Raw genomic sequence first — 14,307 nt, 5'->3', positions numbered from 1 at the left:
TGAACTTTGTAGCAGATTCCAAGAGTTTGAAACTGCGAAACTGATGATTTTCAATTCAGCTGAGCTCAATCCAATGGCAAAAGCATCTATTCAAGGCCCTCTATACACTACTACTGTATTGCCTGTAGTAAAAATACAAGCTCTGCCAGGGTGGCTTTATGTCAGCATTTATGAACTATAGTGGCCATTCGCAGTATCAAACATGCAGAGGCTTTTCCACTAAATAAGTCAGCTGTGTTAAAGTATGAAAGTCTGAGATTATCCTGCTGGGTTTTTAAAAGAGCGTATTTAACAAGTGTACCTTTTGCATTTAGGCATGGGGTGACGCCAGGGAGAACGTCCATTCCCTTGTTAACGTTACTGCAAAGCACCAGGAACTTCGAGTGGAGAGCTAATACCAGATGCTGAGCACACAGGAGGCCAGCTGCCCATACAATGGCCAGGCCTAAGGCATTCAAATAAGCCCCACCATGTTCCCTGAAGCCGCTCTTTATTCATTTAAAGGGTCGAGAAGGAAAGCCAAGGTCTTAATGCCTCTTAACACAGCACTTGGCTTTCCCTAAAGCTGCTTACATAACTGTTTCGGCAAGATGAGAATGGGATAAGCTAAGACAGCAACCAGTATCTAAGAGTTGAGACTTAGGATACCGCCTTTTCACAATCCTAGAATGTGAAGCTTCCCAATTTCAATTTCCCTTAGAATTAATTTCATAATGTGCAAGAGGAGTAATTTTTTCTTAAAAGTATAATTTTCCCACTGTTTCAGAGATTAATCCTTCTACCTCAAACAAATCACAATAAAATTATGCTGGCATCAAGTGTGCCATTTATAAATAAATATTCCCCATAATTAAAAAAAAACTCTACCTGGACTTTGTTTTCAACAAAATCATAACAGAATGGTGCTTGCTTTTCACAGAGTTACAGGGCTAATACCACAAGAATATCCAACGGTTCTATCTTATTTGGTAATGCAAATCTAGATGGTATTCAGAAAAAAGGAAAGGATTAGTCAGCTTCTGTAAGTTAGCATATGGGAATTTTTATGAATGTGGAAGTATGTAATTCATTATTTTCACTCCTTTATTATTCACTAGGATTCTGGATGGTATAAACAGTTAACGTGCTTGCTGAAAGGTTGGAGGTTTGAGTCCACCCAGAGGCATCTTGGAAGAAAGGCCTGGCTATCTTCTTCTGAGAAATCAGCCATTGAAAACACTGGGAAGCACAGGTCTACTGTGACACATATGGGCTCACTGCCTTCTAGTAGTGTCATAGTGTCACGAGGAGGGAGGAGAATCAGGATCAGCCCAAAGCTAATTCCTACAAGGCGGAGGTCAGACATACCTCCACTGTCCAACTTTTTCACCATTTCTGACACCAGCCATCCCCCTCCCCTCCTGCCCCCAACAGCACTCTCTACTTCTCTGCTGGGTTCAATAATTCATTTATATGGCCACACATTTATATGGCCTCACAGACCATACTCAGGATTATGTGGCTTATTAGAGAAGTAACAGGTTACAACTCGGGGGCAGGATCAACTTGTAAGTAGCAAGATACAACTCATGAGACAGGATACAGTTTTTCAATCAGGAAGCCTTCCGACCAAGATAGTTCTCAGCTTCTTCTTGGCTGTGCATTCAGGCAGGTGGCCCTTCTCTTTCTTGGCTGTGCCCGCTGCAGGCCTTCTCTTGGCCGTGCCTACTGTCGGGGCCTTATTTTGGCCTCTGTACTGTTTGGGCAAGTGTTACAGCTCTTTAGCTCCACTGACAAGGGCCCAGAGGCACACTACTCTGCCAACAAGCCTCCTGCCTGAAGGCACTCAGCTCTCTCTTGCACTGTGGGTGAACAGGCCTACTGCAGTCACCTTGCACGGGTCTCCTGGTTCCCACTGCTCGTACTGCTGCCACCATTTCTCTGCCACTTGTACTGCTTCTGCTTGTACTGTCGTACCATCTCGAGCTGTCTTCAGTGTTACAGCTCTCTGTCTCCTGGGTCTAGGAGGTTCTCAGTGCAGAGACCTTGGGTCCAAAGGATGCAGTCTGCTCCAGGCTCTTCTTGATGGTGGTGAGGTCCCCCCTCAACTTCTGTGCAATTGGCCCTTATGTAAGCCTACTTCTTGTCAATGTCAAGTCATGATCTTCACACCAGACCATGAACTGACCAATCCCTTTGGCAGGTCACGCAGTTATTTAATTTGCATAGTAATCAACCAATTCCTACAAGGTCACTTAATCCTATTGGGTAGTTTTACATATCCTATTTGCATAGCAGACTGACCAATCCCTATGAAGTACATAAAATAGACCAACCACAGTGCAGGCTGCACCCCAACCAATTATTCTTGGCAGAATTATAAACCCAGGGTCAGAAAGACCATATATAAGAGAAACCCACTGGACTGCAGTCACCATGAGCTGGAGTCAACACGGCAGCAACTGATTCGGCTTATTACTCACTAAATGATAGTATACCCTTATCTTACCAAATGTACTTAGCACAGAAAAGGGTGTTATGATTTTATAACCATAAAACTCGCTATGTGAAAGCTAAGAAAAGACATCTGGTCTTAGGAATCTCAACGAAATCATAATGTCATTGGGTGTTCTCCTGAAGACTTAGTGCTCCAGAAAGATAAACTGTTCTAATTTGTACCAAGTACCCTGATCACTCTATAGGAGTCTAAACACAAATATATGCACACACAAACACACACACACACACACTATAAGTCCATAGTGGTAAACTGTAAACTGATTAATTTTACCAACAGGCCAGGCAGGAAAGGCTAGCTAATGTAATACTTTTCTTTACTATAATAATGTAATATAATAATCATTCAAAAGTCATATGTGTGATATGACTTAAAATGGCAGAGCCCTATAAAATCAGATCATATCCATGTAAGTGATACTTTACACAGTGAAGAAATGCAATAGAAACTAAGCCTCAACCCAGAAGCAGATAGACGGACAGACAGTGGTAGGACCTGCAGGATCTTCTCCTCAATGTTTACCTTGTTTGACATGTCCAAATTGCAGTTTGCCTCACAGAGGGCCACCACAATGGGCATGTTACCATCTTTGCAGGCCACGTGCAAGGGGGTGTTGCCGTGTCTGTCTTGGAAATCCACGAAACATCCTTGGCCTAGCAGAGTCTTGATGACCTCCATCTGACACCGTCGTACAGCAAGATGAAGAGCAATGTGTCCATCCTGAAACAAACACCAGGGACCATGACTGCTTTTCAGTTAGGCACATGGACCTAGTCTTGCCACCATTCCTGCCTTCACTGGGCTAGGATTCGTTGGCAGTGGTATGAGTACCGCAAAGTGTAAAGGAGGATTAAAATCATAAGCTTTACTCTTGGGAGGGGGGTGGGCTTTATACATTCCACTTTGAATACTCACAGATTAAGCTGCCCATCGAGGGCAGTGGTGGTTCAGTGGTAGAATTCTCACCTTTCATGTGAGAGACCTGAGTTTGATTCTGGGCCAACGAACCTCATGTACAGCCACCACCCATCTGTCAGTGGAGGCTTGCATGTAGCTATGATGCTGAACAGGTTTCAGTTGAGCTTCCAGACTAAGATGGACTAGGAAGAAAGGCCTGGTGATCTGCTTTTGAAAATCAGCCCATGAAACCTCATGGATCACAACGGTGTGAGGCACAGGCCTGGGTAGCGATTTGTCCCGTTGTGCATAGGATCGCCATGACTCGGGAGTTGACTTGACGGCAGCTACCTCCACCACCACCACGAACAACAACTAGCTGGCCAACAAGACTAATTTAGACTTGGGCGGCACAATCAGATAGAAAGAACCCACACTTCCTTTTGTTTCTGAATGTACACAATTTAAGTCATTTCTGGAACTCTAGTGGCCTGTTTTACCGAAGTATTTGAAAAACACTTTTAAAAACATTTGCTCAGCAATCTTTACTAACTTCCTAAGGAGAATGCTTATTATTTTTATTTTGTACCAGGAGAAACTGAGAAAGCATTGTGAAATAATTTGCTCAAGGGTTGTCATAAATATGAGAAAAAAATATAACAAGCTTAATCTCTGCATTCCATAGCAGCCTAGCCTGGAAACTCATCCCACCTATTACAGAGTAGAAGAAGTACAGCCAGAATGTCCCTTAGAGGCAAGGATGGCAAAACTCTGTCTCCCATACTTTGGACATGTTATCAGGAGGGACCATTCCCTGGAGAAGGGCATCATGCTTGGTAAAGTAGAGGGTCAGTGAAAGAGATGAAGACCCTCAACAAGATGGAGTGACAGTGGCTAAAACAATGGGCTCAAGCATAGCAAGGATTCTGAGGATGGCGCAAGAACGAGCAGTGTTTCGTTCTGTTGTTACCTAGGGTTGCTATGAGTCGGAACCGACTCAATGGCACCTAACAACATTATAGAGTTCCTGGTGAACAGGATGTTGAGTTTTAGCAGCTGGGGAGAAAGTTTTGAAACATTTCCAGAATTTTGTTATCGGGCTTCTCAACCTCAGCAATATTGACATTTTGGGACAGATGATGCTTTGCTGTGCATTGTAGGATGTTTCACAGCACCCCTGGCCTTTGCCCTCATTCCTGATCGTGACAACCAAAAATGCCTGCAGCCACCGTCGCATGTCCCCTGGGGGCAAAGTCAACTCCAGTTGAGAACCACTGCTCTTCACTAAGAAAATACTCCACAGATGACAATTACTAAATTAACTATAGTGTCCCAAATCTCATGATACAGAGTAACATCACAGCCTTGTTTTAAGCACAAGTTCGCAATAAAAACAGATGATGCCGATTTGTTTAATTGCAAAAGGGAACACATGGTCTCGAACGGAGGTTGTCAGGGAAAGTAGTTTATTGTCTTCCTAGAAAACAGCAGGTGATGGAAGTAAATTAACCCCTTATGTCTTTGCTTGTCTAAAAATTAATAGTGCGTTGCCAGTTTTAGTCCTGAATGAGGATTGCCTTGGGTTTAAGTGACCCTCACAGTACCTGCTCCACAGCTTTTTAAAAAGGCAAAAAATCAGAGAGCTCCAAGTCATTGGACCAATTCATAAATTCTGTCACATGCCACAAATGAACATTAATTATTAAACAGAATCTAGGAAAAGTTCACAGAGACTCTTTAGAACAAAGACGAGAAAGGAGAATTACAAATTGCTGCCTTCAAGTGTGCTATTTTAGGTAAACTAATTGAGGAGTCTTGTGGTCCTTCCATCCCCCAGACCATTTTTGAGTAAGCTGGATGCATTCACCCATAAAGCACCTTGTCGGAGGCATCGAGGTCAGCGCCGTGGTCAGCCAGACACTCCACGATGTCGTGGTAGCCCCTGGCTGAAGCGGTAAGGAGGGGTGTCTCTCCTTCGCGATTCTTAATGTTCACGTTACAGCCGGCTTCACAAAGGGCTCTGGCCACAGAGTAATAGCCGTGCCAGGCGGCACAGTGCAGGGGGGTTTCTTCCTCCTGGCAGAGGAGACAAGAGCACAGATGAGGAGGAGCACAACAATGTGAAACCCAGGCAGAGTGACAGTGTCGGCCAACTTCTACAGCCAAACAAAGTCAAGGCTGCGGAGCGAAAGAGCTCATTAGCTACTGGGGCTAAATATTAATCTGAAATAACTAACATGGGCATAAGGCACTACAATTAAGAGGCAGATCTGACTTCTCTCCTTCCTAAGTGTTCCTTCTTCAACACCTGATGCATGTTTCAGCATATACCTGGCAAATGACTTTTGGGAGCCCACTAAAACAAGCAGCTCAGCTCTTTTGAATAACAGAGTCACAACATTGGCAAATTTATAGCGCTTTCTTGTGAAAGTGCCTTTGTTTACTTAATCTGAGACTATTAATAGTTGGAAAGCACTTCTTTGAATAAGAATTCTTCTAACAGTCTTGATAAAGATGAGTCCCTAGAGGCATTCTTAGTTGGGCACGGAAGTAATGAAAATATAACCATGTTTTAACCAATCAAAGAAAGAGCTGGTTGTGAAGTCGCTAAAGTATATAAGGCCTATATTTTCATGACCAACATCATTAGACACATACATCTGTCTATGAGAGGCTGTTACAATGCAGTGGTTGTAAGCATGGACTGTGGAACTAGAGTACGTGGGTTCAAGCCCCAGCTCCACCACTTACAAGCTGTGCAAGCGTGGGTAAGTTAGTTAACCTCTCTCTGCCTCAGTTTCCTCATCTGTAGGATGAGAATGATAATAATAGTAACCCACCTCATAGGGTTGTCCAGAGGATGAAATGAATGATGCATATTAAGTGTTTAGAACTGTTCCTGGCAACAGCACTTAATAAAATTAGACAGTGATTCTCTTTGAGTCCCTGCCCTCTGTAATCTAAGACAAAAAAACCTAATTTGGATAAAACTCCAATAGACTAACTGTATCATTTGGCTGCCTGTACATCCACGCAGAAAGCTGAAGAAGTGAGGATATCAGCTATGGTGACCCACCTTGTCCTGGAAATTGGCATTGGAGCCGAAACTGCACAGTAACTGAACCACGTCGGCGTGGCCGTAGCGAGCTGCCACGTGAAGGGCGGTCTCTCCAGACTGCAAAAGAAAGGGAGCTGACATTTCAGAGCCACCCCTGTGAGCAGGCTGTGGTGGTGGGCTAGAGGCCTGTTCACAAACAAGCTGATTCCACACCTTCCACTTGGCTGCACCAGCCCTCCTTGGGCTAGATGCCCCAGCTTGGTGAGTTGGCCTGGGGCCTGAGGGCAGGGTGCCCACCACACAGCTCGTGTTAAGCCCACAGACCTTTCTCACTGTGTTTGTAATAAAACCTCACAAGCGCACACAACCTGGTGAGGATGCTTTCCCTTTTCTGTGATGGCTGTTCTCAATCTTCTTTATATACTGATGCTTCTAGCGATGTGATCTTACTAAATCACAAAATTCCCTCTTTAATAATAGGAGTTATTTGAATGAATACAGTATTTAAATACAGCAGTTATTTAAATGAATAGTTTTATTTATTAACAAGTTTCTCATTTCATTGTCTGACTATGCTTAGAGGTTAATTTCTTGCATTTTCAGAGATTTTTAAAAAAAAACACAGCTAGCAGCCCCTACAATAGCTTGCTGTGAATTAGCAATAGGTGTACCCCATACTGGAGCCCTGGTGGCACACTGGTTAAGAGCTATGGCTGCTAACCAAAAGGTTGGCAGTTCAAACCCACCAGCCACTCCTTGGAAACCCTATACTTGACTTACATCTGCCAAAAAATTGCCAGAATGTATTTTTTTAAAAAAAAACAAAATAAGATGCTTATTGTCATCTGCTAGAAAGCTGCCATAATGAACGTATGTGCCTTTGATGTGATGTCATCCCTTAGATATGGTACTCTTGTGCAGTGCATAACCCATCCAATTGTATGTGGCAGCCCTGACTGAACATAATAAATTCATCTACAAGTACTAGAAGCAGAGAAGTGGTGTACAGTAGAATAAATAATGGATGAGAAGGTAAGAATCCTAGGTCCAGGTTCAAGCACTGGCAGTTAATTCACGGATTATTGTGTAGACTGAATAAGACATATGTACATATGCTATAAAAGTGAAGTATCTTGCTAAATCAATAATTTTTTAACTTCTTTGCCCAAAAAGCCTTACTTTACATGCATTGTCACCTTAATCCTTTTGATGCCAGTGATGGTAATGTCAGCATTGTCAGCTATCTCAAAGAGGGGAGAACTTCAAAGAGGAAAAGAATGGTAAAGAGACCTGTTTAAAAGCACAGGGAGAGTCAACAGAGAATCAGGACCCAGGTCTTGCTCTGGTTGTCTTTCTATTATAACTTTGAGTTTTCTTGTTATGCAGAAGGTAATTTACTGCTTACATATTATGGCAATTATCTGGCAGATTTCAGCTAAAAGCAGATTTTAATAGCAGAACAAACCACCAGCAAAAAGAAATTTTCAACTTAAATTCTCTGCAAGATTTTGGTCCTGAATATTTTTTGGGTCCTTATGTGCATGGCATGCCAGCCCTTAAATACATCCTTTTATTACTTCCTATTGTCCCTCCTAGGAGCCCTGGTGGCTCAGTGATTAAAGCGCTCAGCTGCTAACTGAAAGGTTGGCAGTCTGAACCCACCAAATGCTCTGGGGGAAAAAGATGTGGCAATCTGTTTCTGTAAAGATTTACAGCCTAGGAAAGCTTATGGGGTAGTTCTACTCTGTCCTACAGGGTCACTTGGTTGGAATTGACTAGATGGTAATGGGTTTGGTTTAAATTGAACCTCCTGAGAAAAGAAATAGCCTTACCTTGTCTTTAACATCCAAAGGGCATTTGTTCTCATTGAGAAATTTCAAGGTATCCACGTGGCCATGCCGAGACGCCCAGTAGATGGCGTTGGATCCGCCCTGTACAAAACCAACATGGAGTCACATTTCGAGAGGCCTGGTGGACCTTAAGGCATACATCACTCAGATTCCCTGCTACTTCCTTTCCTAGTCATGGCAAACCCCAAACAAGCAACTTCAGGAGGAATAAAACCCTCATTTCATTTTTTAGTTTTGAGCAATGTACCATGGTTATGTAAGATGTTAACATTAGGAGAAGCTGGGTGAAAGGTATACGGCAATTCCTGCTTTGCAACTTTTTTTATAAATCTAAAATTATTTTAAAAATCTAAAACTGCTTAAAAAAAAAAAAACACTCCCATTTCAACCTCTGGTTAGAATTCCCTACACTGTAAAGCTCTGTTGAAAGTCTATGGAAGCTGATGACATATCCACTGTAATGATTATCAGCTGCTAATCAATTGTGTCTACATTTCCAATGTGAGCTACATTTCAGAATGTATCATTGTCCCTCTGTTGCTCTAATTAGCATGTAGGCAAATACTTTCTGATGAGATTAATTAGCTAATGAAAACTTTTCCAAGCGTCACATCTAACACTGAGTAAACATGATCATTAAGGAGTAAAATCTGGTATAGTGTAGAAAGAAATGCTGATATCAAGCAACAGAACCAAGAGGAAGATACATGTTTGCCTTCTAACATTATGCATTAGATTGTACCAGGCAGTTTAAGTACTTCGTCTTCCTTTACAAGAAACAGAAACGAATCAGTACATACATGTGTTTGTTTTGTTTTGTTTTCCTGTTACCCCTATGATTAAGAGACATTTGGGAATACTTAAGAACTTAATTAATTTGCAATAAAACTGAGTTATGACCTTATCCTGGACGTCGATTCTTGAGCCCCTTTTAATGAGTAACTGCAGTATCTGAATATTCCCGCAGCCAGCAGCAATAAGAAACGGAGGTGTCCCATGCTGGAATAGGCAAGGAAAAAAAATTCAATTTTGCAGGTTTCACAGGGAGGGAAAAGCCCAAAGTATCACAGCTGTCCCCACACACCTTCTCACATCTCAAAAGGCAAGCAACCACTACAGCATAACAGGAATGGAAACAACCAGAACACAACGGCTCTTCCTCTTTCAGATTAATCATCAGTGGAGACATTTTCATTTGCAGGATGAGTATATCTCAAGTTTCATGGATTTTATGGGTAGAGGTGTGTTATGGGTTGAATTGTGTCCCTCAAAATATGTGTTAAAATCCTAACTCCTGTACCTGTAAATATGACCCTGTTTGGAAACGGGGGTTTTCTTTTGTTATGTTAATAAGGCCATACCGGAGTAGGGTGGGTCCTAAACTCATAATCATTTACCAGTTCTAAAAAGAACACAATAGACGCACACAGGGGGAAGACACCATATGACAACCGACTCGCACAGCAAATGCACCTACAAGCCCAGGAACGCCAAGGACTGCAGGCAGGTACTAGAAGCTGAAATAGACAAGGAAGGACCTTTCCCTAGAGCCACACCCTAAATCCAGACTTCTAGCCTCCTAAACTTTGCAAAAACAAACTCCTGTTCTTCAAAGCCACCCACTGTGGTATTTTTTGTTACAGCAGCACTAGGTAATTAAGACAAGGTGCATGTACAAAGGTCTTGTATGAAGAAAGACCCTGAGCTCAAAAGACCTCATTCCTAACTAAAATCTCTCTCTAAACAGAAGTGATTTTTCAACAAGGTGGAGTTTCCGATTGGAAGGGACAAGGGAGAAGTAGATGGAGTCTTTCCACCCTGGACTTCAAAGTGTGCAGTCACTGTGATACACCCTCCACCCACCCTGGCAGAAAAGTATCTGACCTTGTTGGGCTGGTTAACATCGTAGTTGGACAAAGAGCCCAGAAGGTGCTGCAGGCCTGGGACATTGTCATCGTTGATGGCATGGATAATGGCTTTCATCACAAAGGAGTCTTCCTCATCCTTGAGGGAGACAGTGAAAAGGGAAAGAGAGTTAGCTTGTTGGCCCTGATCCCCTTATCCACAACAGAAATCAGTGCCCATTTGTTAAAAGGGGCATTCAGAGGATAATAAGCCATTTAGTAATTAAAAACCCACATGGTCATGAAGGGAAATAGGAGGTTATTTTGTGCCTGTTCCATGTTGGAAGCCCACTCCATCTACTATTCACCTGTGCCTTAATGTCTCCTGAGTTATCACCCCGAGAACAAACAGCTTTGAAGATTCAGATGAAGAACAAGAATGACAACAAAGTACCCTTTGTGTTTATCTTAGGAATCTGTCAAAATATCGGCCCCGACACCGCTGTGGAAAATTTCAGATGTAACCCAGACATGCTTTGGACTTTCCTTCTAGATAAAGAAAAAGAGAAACTGTACACGGAAGGAAATGCTGTCTTTGAATAAGATATTCTTAACTTGCCATTTTTCCAGTTATAGAATTGTCACTTTGTGGTCACTTGAGTTTCTTCCTTCTCTAGGTATAGGATAACATGGCAAAATTCTCCAAAGGCTGGTCATAGTTATTTAAAAATTTAGCTCAAAAAGAGGAGAAAAGTGAAAATAAGGTCCAGAAAAAAGAAAATGGATACATTTCTAAGTATAAAGGGAAAATAACTAGAGAATGTTCAAAAAGAAGTTAGTTAAATTTTACATCATTGAAGTTTTCTATAATAAGATATTTCTAGAATATGGCACATTAAAACCAAAGACTAAACTAAAAAAAAAAATCCCAAATTTTCTGGATTTGTAAGTATAGAGTTATAACTATTAGTTATACTTATATTAGTTACGTTAGTATACTTATTAGTATATTTATACTTATAGCCATTGAAATTTCATGTCTGGAAGAGTGTGTCTATAGAGGCTGAGTGTCTGCTTGCAGGGGCAGAAGAAATAAAGCATTCCTTTGAAGTTTGCTTTCTCTTCTCTATAGATCTGAACTCAAACAAGCTTCATGAGGGCTTTAATAAGATTTTTACAGAACACATGTTTAAGAATACCCCTGGTTTTGCTTTTCTACAATCCAAGCTGATGACAAAGAGGCATTTGCAGCAAAGTAGAAGTCAAGAGAAAGGAGGAGAATGGAAGAAATAACACAGATTGTTCTAACATGTCCTTGTGATGAGCACCATTTTGAGACTATGACAGAATCTGAGGCCCGGCAGGCACTCTCCGTGCTTGAAGTTCCTGCACGACGCTGGGTCCCTCTAAGGCTCTGCATTATTCATTGCAACACATACATTTTCTCCCAACTGATTATTCAGGATGAACGCAATTTACAGTGTTAAAATCATTCACATTATTACTGCCTGGAGCAATAGGAACCTATTATTTAGATTAATCGTTTTTATCTTTTCCCTGGTTCCACGGCCACTCTCAGTAACTCCTGTTCCTCACTTCTGCTCCTCTCTTGCTTTTCCCCATTGGCAATCTCCTTCCAAAAATCAGCCACTGAAAACCCTAAGGAGCACAGTTCACACATGGGGTCATCATGAGTCAGAGTCAATTCACTGGCAACTCGCTTGTGTTTTCTTTTTTCTTTTATCTCTTTTTACTCTACAAGGTTAGACCTGGGGCCTCAGCGAAACTGCCAGCTCCAGGAAAAAGAGAAAAAGAAAAGCTGGTGTCTGCTGATGTGTGATTCCTGCCCTTAGAGTTTCTGGATTCCACTCAAGGAAACACTGACAATCTAGTTACCGGAGCTGGTGGTTCCCACAGAACTACCCTTTCTGCCTTTTCTCCAGTCCCTTTGCCTCCAGAGGTAACAAAGCCCTGCTGTCTGACTGTCAGGGGAAAGTCTTGTTGAATTCAGATCTGTCCAGTCATATCTGAAGGGTTAATCTGGGATTAGGTTTCAGTTTGGATTGGGGGAAAAAAACCTAGATTTGTTCTCAAGAGCCTTGTACTATCAATATGATGTCAGTAAGTCAAGTGGGTTTAGCCTTCTGGTCTACCTTGAGACAAGCCAGCAAGCAACACTGCATCTTCCCTGATTTTCTGAGGGATGTGTGGAGGGAGGAAGGGCAATCTTCCCTTTTTCTACTACTACGATCCAAGATTCTCCTATGTCAGTGGCAATATGAGGGCTCTAATTTTAGTTTGGAGCCCTGGTGGCGCAGTGGTTAAGAGCTACAGCTGCTAACCAAAAGGTCAGCAGTTTGAATCCACCTGCTGCTCCCTGGAAACCCTATGGGGCAGTTCTGCTATGTCCTACAGGGTTACTATGAGTCGGAATCAACTCGACAGCAATGGGTTTTTAATTTTAGTTTGTACAAATTAGAACAAAGTCTTTCCTCTTCTACTGGCCAGACTCTCTTACCAAATGTGTGACTGAGGCAGTAGGGGTGGGAGTGGATATACTGCCAAGCAAAACAAAGAGAGAAAAGAAACAATAAGGTACCTCAAATCACCCTCCCTGCTGCCTGCCCCACAACCTCGAGAGGAAGAAGAACAGGCTTGATGTTTCCCTGACCTCAGGTTTTCTGAGCTGTTGAACAAACAGAATAACTTAAACATTCTAAATACACAGTGTTAAAAAGGAACCTCAGCAAGGCAAACAGGTTTGCTTACCAGAGTATCATCGCTTCTGGCAACACTCATGTTGCTTCTGGACAGGAACGACCTGGATAATCTTTGGCACAGTGATATCAAGCGAACGGATTGCTTTAAAAACAAAAGAAAACAATGGAAGGAAAAAGGCAGGGAGCGATGAGGAGAGAGAATTATGTAACAATCCTCAAATAAGTGCAAATGGCACAGTCTTTGGGATGGTGCTCATTGTTTACAGCATACATTCTTCTGGGTGGGTGGTCCCACAAGTGGGCTGATCGGATTTGCTTCAAGAATAACTCTAAAGGCTTTATAAATCTAGACCACGAGGTAGAGATGCTCCTGCATTTCATTATTAAACTACAGAACTGGATGCCCCACATCCCTTCTCTCCTGTTACTCTGAGCTCTGCTCTTTGGGACACGTGATCTGACCTGGCATAAGCCCTTTACACGTACCCTCTCATAGTAGGCAGGAGACTTGCCTTGTATACTTTGTGCCTATGAAGATCTAACAGGTGCATGGGCAATGGTAGATAATCTGGCCATCAAACTTCACACAGTTGGTGGAAACCAACAGGTAGGGGACCCTTAGTCTATAGGACAAATACCTCTGCATTTACATTCAATGGTGGAATCAACATGTAAAGAACAGGTGTATGTTTACTGCACATTTTAAGCCTTATTGTAAGGTTTCTTTGGGGCTAAAAGTCAAGTTTAAAGTCATCTAGTATTATGGGCCTCTTCGTGCCTATCATGGCACCCCTAAACTTGATGATCATGAAAATAAGCTGTATTTCTGGCCCAGTGTTAGGAAGCCACCTGCTTCCCCTGGATATGATGTGACCCTGGGCACAGAAAGCCATCCTGCCGCCTTCTTAGCCCTGAACTGTGATTGTTTTCAAGGATGGCTGGCATGCACACACAGCCCCTGCAGAGGTATGCAGGCTGAGGAAGTCAAAGCCACACTGCAAATGCTCACGGCCCCACCCCAGGCTGAGGAAGTCAGGGCCACACTGCAGATGCTCATGGCCCCATCCCAGGCTGAGGAAGTCAGGACCACTCTGCAGATGCTCATGGCCCCATCCCAGGCTGAGGAAGTCAGGGCCACACTGCAGATGCTCATGGCCCCACCCCAGGCTGAGGAAATCAGGGCCACACTGCAGATGCTCACGGCCCCATCCCAGGCTGAGGAAATCAGGGCCACACTGCAGATGCTCACGGCCCCACCCCAGGCTGAGGAAATCAGGGCCACACTGCAGATGCTCACGGCCCCACCCCAGGCTGAGGAGGTCAGAGCCACACTGTAGATGCTCACCGCCCCCACCCCAGGCTGAGGAAGTCAGGGCCACACTGCAGATGCTCACGGCCCCATCCCAGGCTGAGGAGGTCAGAGCCACACTGCAGATGCTCA

At 43.1% G+C, this 14,307-nt stretch overlaps 1 protein-coding gene across 1 annotated transcript in view; it reads right to left on the bottom strand.

Moving 5' to 3' along the window:
- Positions 1 to 14,307, bottom strand: part of DAPK1 (death associated protein kinase 1) — a 246,519-nt gene that overhangs the window by 68,367 nt on the left and 163,845 nt on the right. The window contains exons 11-17 of the mRNA XM_023735844.1: positions 12,916 to 13,008; positions 10,187 to 10,306; positions 9,203 to 9,301; positions 8,285 to 8,383; positions 6,471 to 6,569; positions 5,273 to 5,470; positions 3,020 to 3,217 (exon numbers count right to left, since the gene is read on the bottom strand). Coding sequence (XP_023591612.1) covers positions 3,020 to 3,217; positions 5,273 to 5,470; positions 6,471 to 6,569; positions 8,285 to 8,383; positions 9,203 to 9,301; positions 10,187 to 10,306; positions 12,916 to 13,008 — 906 coding nt within the window. The remainder of the gene's footprint in view (positions 1 to 3,019; positions 3,218 to 5,272; positions 5,471 to 6,470; positions 6,570 to 8,284; positions 8,384 to 9,202; positions 9,302 to 10,186; positions 10,307 to 12,915; positions 13,009 to 14,307) is intronic.

Source organism: Trichechus manatus, unplaced genomic scaffold, assembly GCF_000243295.1.
Source record: "Trichechus manatus latirostris isolate Lorelei unplaced genomic scaffold, TriManLat1.0 scaffold00082, whole genome shotgun sequence".
Lineage (NCBI taxonomy): Eukaryota > Metazoa > Chordata > Mammalia > Sirenia > Trichechidae > Trichechus > Trichechus manatus.
The sequence above is the reverse complement of the archived record's forward strand: the minus strand, read 5'-3'. Positions and strand labels throughout refer to the sequence as shown.